The 14853-nt window shown below is 37.3% G+C and overlaps 1 protein-coding gene across 11 annotated transcripts in view; it reads left to right on the forward strand.

Moving 5' to 3' along the window:
• The window catches only part of CNBD1 (cyclic nucleotide binding domain containing 1), a 441461-nt gene that overhangs the window by 218276 nt on the left and 208332 nt on the right, over window positions 1-14853 (forward strand). For 10 of the 11 annotated variants that reach the window (XR_014055766.1, XM_081496826.1, XM_081496830.1 and 7 more), the window contains one exon: window positions 2765-2943. Coding sequence is in view for 10 of the 11 variants with exons in the window: in XM_081496826.1 (XP_081352952.1) it covers window positions 2765-2943 (179 nt within the window). In the remaining variant the exon portion in view is untranslated. The remainder of the gene's footprint in view (window positions 1-2764; window positions 2944-14853) is intronic. The other variant, XM_081496827.1, reaches the window with a different exon arrangement.

The raw sequence follows: 14853 nt of genomic DNA on the forward strand, positions 1-14853 counted from the left end.
CTAAAGCAGAGGAAATAAAAGTAAATATAAGCAAATGGAACCTAATTAAACTTAAAAGCTTTTGCACAGAAGAGGAAACCATTGACAAAAAGACAACTTACTTAATGGGAAAAAATTTTTGCAAATAATGTGACTTTTATATAAATAAATATATAAAAGTTAATATCCAAAATATTTAAACAACTCAACATCAAAAACACTATCAACTCAATTAAAAATAAGCTGAATAGATATTTTTCAAAGAATACATACAAATGGTCAACAGGCACAGGAAAAGATAGATGCTCAATCTCACTGTCAGGGGAATGCAAATTAAAACCAAAGTGGGATACTATTTTATACCTGTTAGAATGGCTATCATCAAAAAGATCAGAAATAACAAATGTTGGCAAGGATATGGAGAAAAGGAAACCTTTGTAAGCTGTTAGTAAGAATGCAAAATGGTGCAGCCACTGTGAAAACTGTATGGAGGTTTCTCAAAATACTAGTATAAGACCCAGCAGTTCCATTTCTGGGTATTCATCCAAAAAACCCCAAAACACTGATTTGAAAACACTAATTTGAACATGCACCTAGTATTCATAGCAACATTATTTACAACTGCCAAGATGTGGAAAGGACACAAGTGTCCATCTACAGATGAATGAATAAAGAAGACTGAATACTATTCAGCCATAAAAATAATATTTTGCCATTTGGTCTTAGTTTTGCCTTGGTCTTAGTTTTCTGAATGTTGAACCTGTGGACCACAATAAAGACTCAGCAGAGCCAAAAATAAAACATAAGCATTTTTTTTTTAAAGCAATATTTCTGCAGTGCTCTTGCCACACAGGTTAGATGTTTAATAAGAAATGATATTGAGCTATCTAGGAAGTATCTATTTTAAGCTCAGGCATCCAAAGAAACACAATGTTTGCTTTAGTGAAGACTAAAAGAAAATCACTATTTTATAGTCACCATGTACAGATGACTTCAAGCTCAACATTCAGAAAACCAAGATCATGGAATCCAGTCCCATCACTTCATGGCAAATAGATGGGGAAACAGTGGAAACAATGGCTGACTTTATTTTTTGGGGCTCCAAAATCACTGCAGATGGTGATTGCAGCCATGAAATTAAAAGACGCTTACTCCTTGGAAGGAAAGTTATGACCAACCTAGACAGCATATTAAAAAACAGAGACACTACTTTGCTAACAAAGGTCCATCTAGTCAAGGCTATGGTTTTTCCAGTGGTCATGTGTGGATGTGAGAGTTGGACTATAAAGAAAGCTGAGCACCGCAGAACTGATGCTTTTGAACTGTGGTGTTGGAGAAGATCCTTGAGAGTCCCTTGGACTGCAAGGAGATCCAACCAGTCCATCCTAAAGGAGATCAGTCCTGGGTGTTCATTGGAAGGACTGATGTTGAAGCTGAAACTCCAATACTTTGGCCAGCTGATGTGAAGAGCTGACTCATTGGAAAAGACCCCGATGCTGGGAAGGATTGAGGGCAGGAGGAGAAGGGGACGACAGAGGATGAGATGGCTGGATGGCATCACCAACTCGATGGACATGGGTTTGGGTAGACTCCGGGAGTTGGTGATGGACAGGGAGGCCTGGTGTGTTGTGGTTCATGGGGTCACAAACAGTCAGACACGACTGAGCGCCTGAACTGAACTGAACTGAACTGATGTATAGATGGTGTACAAAAGAGCCCCTCATTAAGGACTCAGTTTAGACAAAAGCAGAGAAGGCAAGCAGGTGACATGTCATAGGGCATAAAAAGAAAGAAATGCAGGTATCCATTAAAATCAACTTGTAAAGTTTTTATTTTCAAGTTAATATGCAAATGGTAAGAAAATCACCACACTTGAATAATTTACTCCTTTGGAGCAATGTAATGTAATAGACAGAGAAAAAGCGACATCATCCCGTGCTCATGATCCGCTTCTCCAAAGTGATGGGCTTCAGAAAAACTAAAACTGATTTGTGTTTCATTCAAAATCTTCACAAGTGAATGAGCCTTCCAGACCTTCAGGCATATATTTCAACTTTAGGTAGTGGGGTTGGATGACAGATTGTGAAGAGTTACAAAATGGAATAGAAGAAATACTGAAAAAAAAACAAAACTTTTTTCTAGTAATGATTGATTTCTCTTTTCATAGTATATTCTTTACTCAGTTCTATGAGTGATCATCATCCTGTCTAGACCAAAGATAAATGAAAATTAATAGGGATATACTGCTACTTATGGAGAAGGAAATGGCAACCCACTCCAGTGTTCTTGCCTGGAGAATCCCAGGGAAGAGAGAGCCTGGTGGACGGCCGACTCGGGGGTCGCACAGAGTCGGACACGACTGAAGCGACTTAGCAGCACTGCTACTTATATAAAACAAAAAGAATGGCATTTTTGAAAGGGACAGAAACATTTAAAAAAGTTCAAGGGCTTTTCTGACACTTTTCTCCTCATTTTGTCTTAAATCTATTAATCTTGATATGTCACCGCGATTCTTTCCTACAATTTATCAGTTCCATAAGGGGATTGATTACTCTAAACAGCTGTCAGCAAATAGTACTCTAATTGTAGATCTCTTTGTTATTTTTGTTATTTGTCTAAATTTTTGTGATGCCTTAGTGCTACATTAAAGTCACTGTCAATGAAGAAATAAAAAGAAATCTGCTAAAAGGGAAGCAATTGTAATAGGTATTGTGGACACATGTACATCAAAGCACCTTCAAAATAAGGTCTATAGTATATCTTATTTGGTTTTGTTTTCTTTCAGTGATCGGAAATGATGGATTTTATATAATACTGAAAGGCCTAGCTCGACCTCGGACACAAGTATATAAAAATCAGATTGAAGGACATGACTCTACAGCCTCTTTCATGCCTCAGAGTTTCCACAGCTTTGTTTTCAGTGAAGACTTCAGAAACTCGCTACTGACTGGGATGGGTCCCACGGTAAGAAATGAATATTTGCTTCTTCAATAAGCATGATGTATCATTATTATGAACTTTGTCTCTTCCAGATATTTTAATTTACATATATCTAGTGTTACCTGAAATATTAAAGCTAATATAGCTTTTAAAAATAAAAATTATACTGTTACCACAACTGGAGATGTGTTTTAAAAAGTCTAAAGAGGAATGCATTCCACAACATACTGCCCACTGCCTGGGGTTTTGTGGTGCATCTGATTCCTGAGACAAAGCCATTGTAATTGGATCACTAAATGAAGAAGGAGGGCCATTTTGAGATAAGAGAGAGGGAATGAGTGATTTATGAAAGGGAACACAGAGGACAGAACATGAAGGGCCTTTTAAATAAAATTAAGAGTGTGTGCTTATGCTGTTTATCTCAAGAGCAATGCTAAGGTAATCAAAGGGTTGATTCTATTAGAAAGTCTCAGTTGAAGAAAATGCTTTGTTTATATGCAATGTTTGAAGACTATCAACTGGCTCAAATAAAGGTTAATATCTTTCTGGATACCTGGATACCCCACATGAGCGTCAGCACTGGTTCAACAAGAATTGCGGATATAAAAGCCAGTTTTGGATGTAGGGTGATCAAGATGCTCAGAGGAGTAAATAGCCAAAGAAACTAATTAAAATCAAATGATTTAGCACTATGGATTGAAGTCAGGAAGACCTAGAATATTATCAGATTTAAGAAGGATAAGCATGGATAAAGACGATAAAGACCGACATGGATAAAATATGAACTGTATTTTTCAGTCATTAAGTCGTGTCCAACTTGTTGCAACATCATAGACTGCAGCACAACAGGCCTCCCCATCCCTCACTATCTCCCAGAGTTTGCCCAAGTTCACATCCATTGAATTGGTGATATTATCCAACTATCTCATCTTCAGCCGCTCTCTTCTCCTTTTGCCTTCAGTCTTTCCCAGCATCAAGGTCTTTCCCAATGAATCGACTCTTCACATCAGGTGGTGAAGAATATTGGAGCTTAAGCTTCAGAATCAGTTCTTCCAGTGAATATTCAGGGTTGTTCTCCTTTAGGATTAACTGGTTTGATCTCCTTTGCTGTCCAAGGGACTTTCAAGAGTCATTTCCAACACCACAATTCGAAAGAATCAATTATTTGGCACTCAGCCTTCTTTAGGATCCAACTTTCACATCCGTTCATGATTGCTGTAAAACCATAGCTTTGACCTTATGGAACTTTGTCAACAAAGTGATGTCTCTGCTTTTAATATGCTGTCTAGGTTTACCATAGCTTTCCTTCCAAGAAGCAATTGTCTTCTAATTTCATGGTTGCAGTCACCAATTGCAATGACTTTGGAACCCAAAAGAAAAAATGAGACAAAAACATAAAAGTATAAATTGTTGTTGATCACACATGAATGAGTAATGCTTCTAACCTTCTATCTTGATTGGAATGGAAAAGAATGAACTCACCACTAAATGGCCACCTACTGTGTTGTTTTTCACTCTTTCAGTCAGGTCCAACTATTTGCAACTCCATAGACTGCAGCATGCCAGGCTTCCCTATCCTTCATTATCTCCAAGAGTTTGCTCACAGTCATGTCCATTGAGTTGATGGTGCCATCCAACCGTCTCATTCTCTGTCACCCCCTTCTCCCCCTGCCCTCAATCTTTCCTAGTATCAGGGTCTTTTCCAATGAGTCGGCTCTCCACACCAGATCCCAAAGTATTGGTACTTCAGCTGCAGCCATCAGTCCTTCCAATGAGCATCCAGGGTTGATTTCCTTTAGAATTGACTTGTTTGATCTCCTTGCTGTCCAAGGAACTCTCAAGAGTCTTCTCCAGCACCACAGTTCAAAAGCATCAATTCTTCAGTGCTCAGCCTTCTTTATGCTCCAACTCTCATATCCATAACGTGACTACTGGAAAAAACATAGCTTTGACTGTATGGAACTTTGTTAGCAGTGATGTTTCTGATTTTTAATATGCTGTCTAGGTTTGTCATAGCTTTTCTTCCAAGGAGCAAGTGTGTTTTAATTTCATGGCTGCAGTCACCATCTGCAAAGACTTTGGAACCCCTCAAAATAAAATCTGTCACTGTTTCCATTTTTCCCTCATCTATTTGCTATGAAGTGATGGGACCAGATGCCATGATCTTTGTTTTTTAAATGTTGAGTTTTAAGCCAGCCTTTTCACTCTCTTCTTTAAAACAGCTTTTTCACTCTTCTCTTTCATCTTTATCAAGAGGCTCTTTAGTTTCTCTTCACTTTCTGCTGTTAGAGTGGCATCATTTGCATATCTGAGGTTATTGATATTTCTCCCAGAAATCTTCATTCTCAGTTCAGTTCAGTTCAGTCACTCAGTTGTGTCTGACTCTTTGTGACCCCATGGACTGCAGCACGCCAGGATTCCCTGTCCATCACCAACTCCTGGAGCTTACTCAAACTCATGTCCACCGAGTGAGTGATGCCATCAAACCATCTCGTCCTCTGTTGAACGCTTCACCTCCTGCCTTCAATCTTTCCCAGCATCAGGGTCTTTTCAAATGAGTCAGTTCTTCACATCAAGTGAACAAAGTATTGGAGTTTCAGCCTCAGCATCAGTCCTTCCAATGAGTGTTCAGGACTGATTTCCTTTAGGATGGACTGGTTGGATCTCCTTGCTGTCCAAGGGACTCTCAAGAGTCTTCTTCAACACTACAGCTCAAAAGCATCAATTCTTTGGTGCTCAGCTTTCTTTATGGTCCAACTCTCACATCCATACATGACTACTAGAAAAATCACAGCTTTTTCTAGACGGATCTTTGTTGGCAGAGTAATGTCTCTGCTTTTTAACATGCTATCTAGGTTGGTCATAGCTTTTCTTCCAAGGAGAAAGCGTCTTAATTTCATGGCTGCAGTCACCATCTGCAGTGATTTTGGATTAGAATCATGATTCTAACTTGTGATTTATCCAACCCAGCATTTCACACACGGTACTCTACAAAGTTAAATAAGTAAAATGATAATATATAGCCCTGACATACTCCTTCCCAATTTTGAACCAATCCATTTTTCCATGTCCAGTTCTAACTGTTGCTTCTTGACCTGCATACAGGTTTCTCAGGAGACATGTAAGGTGGTCTGGTATTCCCATCTCTTTAAGAATTTTCTGGAGTTTCTTGTGATCCATCGTCAAAGCCTTTAGTGTAGTCAACAAAGCAGAGGTAAATGTTTTCCTGGAATTCCCCTGCTTTTTCTATAATCCAGTGAATATTGGCAATTTGATTTCTGGTTCCTCTTCCTTTTCTAAATCCAGATTGTACATCTGGTTGTTCTTTGTTCATGTACCGTTGAAGCCTAACATGAAGGATTTTTGAGCATTACCTTGCTAGTTTGTGAAATGAGTGTAATTGTGTGGTAATTTTAACATTCTTTGGCATTGCCCTTCTTTGGGATTTACATGAAAGCTGACCTTTTCCAGTTCTGCGGTCACTGCTGAGTTTTCCAAATTCCCTGGTGTATTAAGCAAAGCATTTTAACAGCATATTCTTTTAGCATTAGAAATAGCTCAGCTGGAATTCCATCACCTCCACTGGCTTTTTTAGTAGTAATGCTTCCCAAGGTCCACTAGACTTCACACTCTAAGATGTCTGGCTCTAGGTGAGTGACCACACCATTGTGGTTACCCGGATCGTTAAGACCTTTTTTGTACAGTTCTTCTTTGCAGACCCAATACTTTTTCAATCTGCTTTAGGAAAAAAGAATACCATATTTTTCAGAGCAGCTATAATTAGGGCCATTTCTTTGTTAACTTTATAGTAATCCACTCCAGTCTTCTAGGATCTAGTTGTTTGCTTGTTCAGGACAAAACTCAAAAATTTAATGAAATAAGATGGGACTACCAACTCTGAATCCTGAATTAGGTCTTTGAGGGCAGCAGTAATAGGTGTAATTCTTCCAGGAGTGTAGTAGTGTTTTTGTTCCAGCTTTGCTGATGTATAATTTGACAAGAAAATGTGTGTATGTTTAAGGTGTGTATCTTGATGTTTTGATATATGTATACATTGTGAAGTGATCAGCACAATCAAGCTAATTACATATCCATCATCTTATATAGTTAAATTTTTGTGTGTTTGTAATGAGAACACAGTATCTATCCTCCCAGCAAAGTTCAAGCATACACTATTGTGTGTGTTTGTGTATGTGATCAGTTGCTCAATTATCTCTTACTCTTTGTGACTCCATTGACGTTAGCTCAACAAGCTCCTCTGACCATGGAGTTTTCCCAGCAAGAATACTGGAGTGGGTTGCCATTTCTTACTCCAGGTGATATTCCTGACAGTAATCTAACCTGCATCTCCTGTGTCTCCTGCATTGGCAGGCAGATTCATATAGCTGATTTTATTACTGTGTTGTATGTTAGATCTCTAAGACTTACTCATCTTGCATACAGCAAACTTTGTACCCTTCAATCAATGTCTGTCCATGTTCCCTAGCCCTTAGACCTTGTGGCTTCCCTTGTGGCTCAGCTGGTAAAGAATCTGCCTGCAATGTAGGAGACTTGGGTTTGATCCCTGGGTTGGGAAGATCCCCTGGAGAAGGGAAAGGCTACCCACTCCAGTGTTCTGGCCTAGAGAATTCCATGGACTGTACAATCCATGGGGTCACAAAGAGTTGGAAAAGACTGAGCAGCTTTCACTTTCACTATATACCTTGTCACCAACATTCTACTGTCTCCTATGAGTTTGAATATTTTAGATAAAACATAAAAGTGAGATCCTATTTGTCTTTGTTTGGCTTATTTTACTTAGCGTCATGTCTTTCAGGTTCATTTGTGTTGTCACAAATGTCAGAATTTCCTTCCTTTTCAAACTTAATAAAATTCCATTGTTTGTGTATGTGTCGTATTTTCCACCTCCATCCATCCATGGATAAACACTTAGGTTGTTTCCATATTTTAGCTATTGTGAATAATGATTCAATAAACAAGGAAATGCAGCTGTCTCTTCAATATCCTGTCTTTCTTTCTTTAGATGACTGCACAGAAATGAGATTCCTGGATTGTATGGTAGTTCTGTTTTAATTTTTTGAGGGAAGCTCCATGCGTGTGTGCGTGCTTAGTCACTGCAGTCATGTCTGACGCTCTGTGATCCTATGGACCATGGCCTGCCAGGCTCCTCTGTCCATGAGATTCTCCAGGCAAGAATACTGGAGCGGGTTGCCATTTCCTTCTCCAGGAAAGCTCCATGCTGTTTCTTAAAGGTTCTACCAATTTACATGTCCACCAACAGTATACAAAGATTCCATTTTCACTGCATCTTGCACATTTACCTTTTCTTTTTGATAATAGCTGTTCTAACAGATGTATGGTGATATCTTATTATGGTTTTGATTTCATTTCCTTGATGATTAGTGATGTTGAACACCTTTTCAAGCACTTGTTGGTCATTTTAATGTATTATTCTGAGAAACATCTATTTAGGTTGTTTTCACATTTTAAAAATTGTGTTATTTGTTTCGTTGCTATTGAATTGTGTGAGTTCCTTATATATTTTGGATAGTAACCCCTTATATGATATATGGTTGAAAATTTTTCTCCTGTTATATAGGCTGCCTTTTCTTTTGTTTATTTTTATTTTTCTGTAAATAAGCTTTCAAGCTTAATGTAATTCTGATGGTTGATTTTTGCCTTTGTTGTTTGTACTTTTGGTATTGTGTCCAAAAGATCATTACCAAGACCAGTTTCAAGGAGCTTCTTTCCTGCATATTTTTCTAGGAGTTTTGCAATAGCAGATCTTGTGTTTAAGTCTTTAATCCATTTCAAGGTAATTTTTGTAGTGTGCTGTAAGATAAGAATTCAATTTCAGTATGTGGTTATCTGGTTTTCCAAGCACTATCTATTGAAGAGACTATTTTTTCCCTGTTGAATTTTCCTGAACCTCTTGTGAAATATATGTTGACTGTATGTGATGGCATTTATTTCTTAGCTCTCTTTTCTGCTCCATTGGTATGTCTCTATTTTTATGCTAATGCCGTACTGTTTTAATCACTATATCCTTGTAGTATAGCTTCAAATTAGATCCCATGATACCTCTATCTTTGTTCTTTTGTCTCAGTATTGCTTTGGCAATTCAGTCTTTTGTGGTCCCATATGAATTTTAGGATTTCTTTATTTCTGTGAAAAATACCACTGGAGTTTTGATAGGGATTACATTGAATCTATTTATGACTTTGTATAGTATAGACATATTTATAATATTAATTGCTCCAGTCCATGAACCTGGGATATCTTTCCTTTTGTATCTTCTTCAATTTTCATCATAAAAGTTCTGCAGTTTTCATTTTACAGGTATTTTAGTTCCTTGGTTATATAAATTTTTAATTATTTTATGTTTTTGATATTATTGTGAGTGGGATAGTTTATTTCTTTTTCACGTGTTCTATTAGTATATAGAAATGCCACTGATTTCTGTACATTGATTTTATATCCTGAAGCTTTATTGAATTTTTTTGTTAGTTCCAACAGCTTTTTTTGATTTTCTGCATATAAGATAATTTCACCTACAAATAATAAAACAATTTGCTGTGTCCTTTATGATTTGGATGCCTTTTAATTCTTTGTCTTGACTAATTGGTCTAATTAGAATTTCAGTACCATGTGGAATAATAGTGATGAGAGTGATATCCTTGTCTTTTTCCTTATCTCAGAAAAAAAGCTTTCAATTTTTCACCATTGAGTAGGATGGTAGCAATGGCTTTGGCATAACAGCCTTTATTATGATGAGGCATGTTCCTTCTATACTCAATCTGTTGAAACGAAAGACTGGTATATTTTGTCAGATTTTTTTCGGTATATATTGAGATGATCATATGATCTTTATCTTTCATTCTGAGAATGTAGTGCATCACATTTATTGATTGCATATATTGAACCATCCTTGCTTCCCAGGGATAAATCTCACTTGGTCATAGTGTATAATTCTTTTAATATGCTGTTGAATTGGAGTTGGTAATATGCAAATTTTAACTATGCTAATTTTTCCTATTTGTGAACAGAAAATGTCTCCATTTATCTGTGCTTTCTTTAACTTCATTACTGTTTTATCATTTTCAGTACATATCTTTCATGTCTTTAAGTTTATTCCTAAGTATGTTATTATTTTTGTTCTTTAAATGCTTTCTCAATTTCTTTTTTGTATAATTTGTTATAATGTATAGAAAAGACACTGATTTTGTATGTTACTTTTGTATTCTGCAACTTTACTGGATTTATTATTTCTAACAATTTTTGGTGGAGTTTTTCAGATTTTGTACATATAACATCATGTCATGTACAAGCAAGTTATTTTATTTCTTCCTTCTGATTTGGATATCTTTTCTTTCTTTCTCTCCTTTTTCTTTTTTTCTTCTCCTTCTCTTTCTCTTTGCACCATAGAAGTGGAAAGCGTGGGCATCCTTGCCTTGTACTAAATATTTTTAGGTTTTTATTTGTGAATTGCTGTTAAATTGTTACTTTTGTTGGGGGATGAGGACTGGGTGGGAATTCCCAGCCTTCCATCTTGCTGATGTGTATGATATTGTTTTGATTTACTATCTTTTCTAAGGTGGAGGATAGTAGGGAGAAGGAATTTCAGATTTCTACTTGATCTTCCTTACTGATAGCTCTTACCACAAAACCAAGAAATCAATATGGGATCGATATCAAGTATCCATTCAAATTACATATTTAAGGTCCATGGAAGTTGTCATGCGGTGGTTCTATGACTCCAGTGCAGCTACTGTGAACCAGACATGGGCCTAGCTTAGTTTGTTTATTTTTTATTTTATTTTTTATTTTTTTTTCCCATTCTGAGTCTTCGTTGCTGCAGGCATGGGCTTTGCCTCTAGTTGCAGAGAGCAGAGGTCACTCTCCAGTAGCAGAGTATGGGCTTCTCATTGCAGTGGTTGTTCTTGTTGAGAAGCACAGGGCTCTAGGGCATGTGGGCTTCAGTAGTTGCAGCACGTGGACTCAGTAGTTGCGGATACCAGGCTCTAGAGCACAGGCTCAGTAGTTGGGGTGCACAGGCTTTGTTGCCCCACAGCATGTGGGATGCTCCTGGATCAGGGACTGAACCTGTGTTCTCTGCATTGGCAGGTGGACTCTTCACCACTGAGCCACGAGGGAAGCCCCCAAACTCAGTTTTTTATTGCATTCACTATATTTTCTCACTGTAAAGATGGCAATTATGATAATTAATGTTCCAGGTTTTAAAGTCTTTACCCTGAGTTTCAGGGTTCAACAGAGTACTTGCTGGGGTTGCATATGCAAGGTTATTTGGAGCTATGGTATCCTTATAATAAAATATTAAAACCAATTTTTACCTTTTTCTGTCTTCCAACTATTTAAGAATAGGTTTTCCTTACATGCTACCATGGACTTCTTTGGTTATATCAATTTAAGCTGATGATGATTTTCCTAAAATATTATTTCTTTTATCTGTTGTATTTATGTCCCCCCAAAACAGTTATTCTTTTTTAAAATTTATTTTTATTAAAGTATAGTTGAATTTCAATGTTGTGTTAATTACTGCTGTACAGAAACATGACTCAATTATTCTTTTCTATGGTTCTTAATACTTATCCCCAACATCTCAAAAGTCTGAGATACTGTAGCTTCCTGAGCATTGTCTTCTGACAATACCCTAGCCCTGTTCAACACCATTAAAAGTTTTATCAATTGTACTGCCACAGCAGGCCAGGAACTATCAGTACTAAAGTAATGGCTTTTTATTGCAAGCTGGCTGGCAAGCAGTTCATAACTCTAAATCATTCTTTTTTTCTAGTACTTATAGAATATCTTGAAAAAGTAATACAGATAAAAGCAGACAATTTTGTTGTATGTCAGCAACTCTAGCAATTTTGTTCTTAAGTCTGCTGAAGAAAAAGTATGTGACTATTGCCTATAATTTAATTTGGATTGCTAAAAATATAAAGTATCCTTATTGACCCTGTTTTCTATAGCAAATGTGAGTTACATTTTAAAACATGCTATTCTTTATCTAATTTTATTGACTTGCTTTTCTGTGTATTTATTTAAAAAATAAGCATTAAATATGATTTATGTTTGGGAGTTTTGTGGTTTTTCACAAAGGGTTATGTTTTATTTTTCCTCCATCTATTTGGCTTCTTTACCACTACTTGCTTTTTTTACTGTGTTGTATCAGAGAATCACATAAAAAAGAAGAAGTAATACTATCTTAACTCTTTAATGTAACCCTCTAACAAATTTTGTAAACAAGTGGGAGTTATCTGAGTATAATGAGCATAAAGTGAAAAACATTCAGTCAAAGAATCAAATACATTTTTCATGAGATGCAAACATCTGTTACACTTATTCCCTGTTACAGGTCCTAAATTGGACTAAAAAAAATTCGTAAAGTACAAATAACAATTTTTGGTTTTGTTTTTCTTGATATTGATTTATATAGTAAGGCAAATTTGTTTTGTGGTGGCTCATACAGTAAAGAATCTGCCTGCAACATGGGAGACCTGGGTCCGATCCCTGGGTTTGGATGATCCCCTGGAGAAGGGAAAGGCTACCCATCCAGTATTCTTGCTTGGAGAATTCCCATAGTCAGAGGAGCCTGGAGAGGGCTACAGTCCATGGGGTCACAAAGAGTTGGGCATGACTGAGCGACTAAACACATCACATATAAGGAAAAGAGAGAAAAAAAACATTCATTTACAAGATCATCAGTAAGGATCCTAAGTAGTTTTAAAATCTTTATTTTTAATCAGTTTCACAATTTTTCAAAGAACAATCGTAAAGAAAATCAAGTTTCCTTAGAGTCAACTCAGGTATGGTATGGTGTATGTTAACACAAACATACACGCACACATACTCTGCATTTTATACCTTATTTTGTATTTTATGCTTTATATGCCCCTATAATTGATATATATTTGGTTATGCTGGTATTTTTATTAAGATGTATTTTTGACATGATAACATTTAGCAACATTATACGAGCAACTTTTAAGTGGAAGCTCTTTATTATTAAAAATAACTTTGTAGTTTATTAGTAGAGCTTTTCTTTAAACAATAAACATTTCAAGACATGTGGAATGAAAATCATTTGGTAAATGTATATTGAACAATTTGGACCGAGTAGGGTAAAATTACAAAATAGCTTTACATTTTTTAAAAACAAAGCTTTAAAACAATCTGTGTTGTAGTATTTTTCCATGCTCCCTGGATGAAATCTCAGTCAGATTCCTAGTTATTAACAAGTAGCCTCATTTTTTAGATGTTAAAATTTCCAGTCTTGTCTTCATATCAAAATTTCAAACTCTCATGCTTGACAACACAGCTTGCACCTTATTATGCTATAATTCTGCAGTGGGGGAAGGCGTTCACGATAGTTTATTCCCCTTTCTTACTCTGCATCCTCTTCTATTTGTTCACTGCTTTCTCTGCTCCTCTCAGAGGATCAGGAAGGAAGGGAGAGTGGATGTCAGAGGTGAATTTTATCGTTACCATCAGTGCGTTGGTGTTTAGATGCAATCTTCTGTACGTCCTTCCTTCTGTAACTCCCTTGAAAGGTAATGTCTTGTGAATGCATGCTCAGTCATGTCTGACTCTTTGTGACCCAATGAGCTGTAAACCGCCAGGCTCCTCTGCCCATGGTATTTTTCAGGCAGGAATACTGGAGTGGGTTTTTACTTCCTCGTCCAGGGGATCTTCCCAACTCAGAGACTGACCTGTGTCTCTGTGTTTCCTGCATCGACAGGCAGATTCTTTACCACTTGAGCCATCTGGGAAGCCCAATGTCTTGTATAGTGAGTTATTTAATACAACTTTTGTCCCTGGCTTCGTGAAGTGGAGACCACAGAAGTCTCTCTTTTGAATCAACTCACCACTTCAGGCAGATCCCCAGGTTTACTCCCTTTACAGACAGTGTAGCTTTGGTGAGTCCACCTGGCTGATGGGAGAGGGAGAGGCCACACACCCCATCGGCTTCCTGTCTTCTTGTGGCTGAACTCAGGTTTGGCTGGCCACTGATCAATCAGTCAATACTCACAAGGTAGGTGAACAGTTGCTTTCTCAGAGAACAGAGAGATTGCTTTCTCAGAGATCTAGCAGCCTGGGGAGAAGGTGGATTTGTGCTCCAGATCACCTCGGAAAAGTCTGCTCAGCTATGACTGTTTTTGGAGTCTCAGTGAATCATCCAGGCAGGAGGTTGGGGTCTGTGTCATTTTCTCTTGCATGCATACTGGCTGACTCCTGCTGATCTTTCTTCAGATGTTATCTTGCCCACGTGATCTGCCTGCAGGATTGCTAATGAGGCTGCTGGGAGTAGAGAGCTAGTCATTTTCTTACTATTTAATTCTTCATTCTTCTTTCTTTCAATCTAGGAAAAGAATCAACAGGCTAGCAAAGCACCGTGCACACTCAGTGGAGAATAACTTAGGAGTTAGGTTAAATTATCTAGTGATATCATTCCTATCATGAAGTTCTTTTAAGGTCAGAGAGGAACAGAAGCAGGCAGACAGGAAAGGGGCAGAAAGAGCTTCTTTCAGTCCTCACTTTGAGCTTTGGGCAAAGGAAAGGAGGAGGAAGGGAGACGACTGCAGGACTCTGACACCTCTCACTACACAGAGCTCTCTGTCTTTTCCATCAGTACTCTGATCTCAGTTTATAGTCTCTCGAGGCGGAAAATGAGCTAAAGTTCACAAAATCAATTTTACGATTGATAAATCTCTATGCAAGTCCTACACATTTTAATTTCTAATACTCTGAAGAAACAGGAAAAGTCACTTTCACTGTAGGAAAACTATACCGAGCACTCTGTTACATAAATATCTATTCAATCTTTATTATGTGTGTATATATATTCTACTTTATATCATTTAAATTTCTATCAATATAAGTTTAACATCTTAGAATGATTGAAAATATTGCTTA

This window comes from Giraffa tippelskirchi, chromosome 6 (genome assembly GCF_054371585.1).
Source record: "Giraffa tippelskirchi isolate mGirTip1 chromosome 6, T2T-mGirTip1v1.2.pri, whole genome shotgun sequence".
In the NCBI taxonomy this organism is placed as follows: Eukaryota; Metazoa; Chordata; class Mammalia; order Artiodactyla; family Giraffidae; genus Giraffa; species Giraffa tippelskirchi.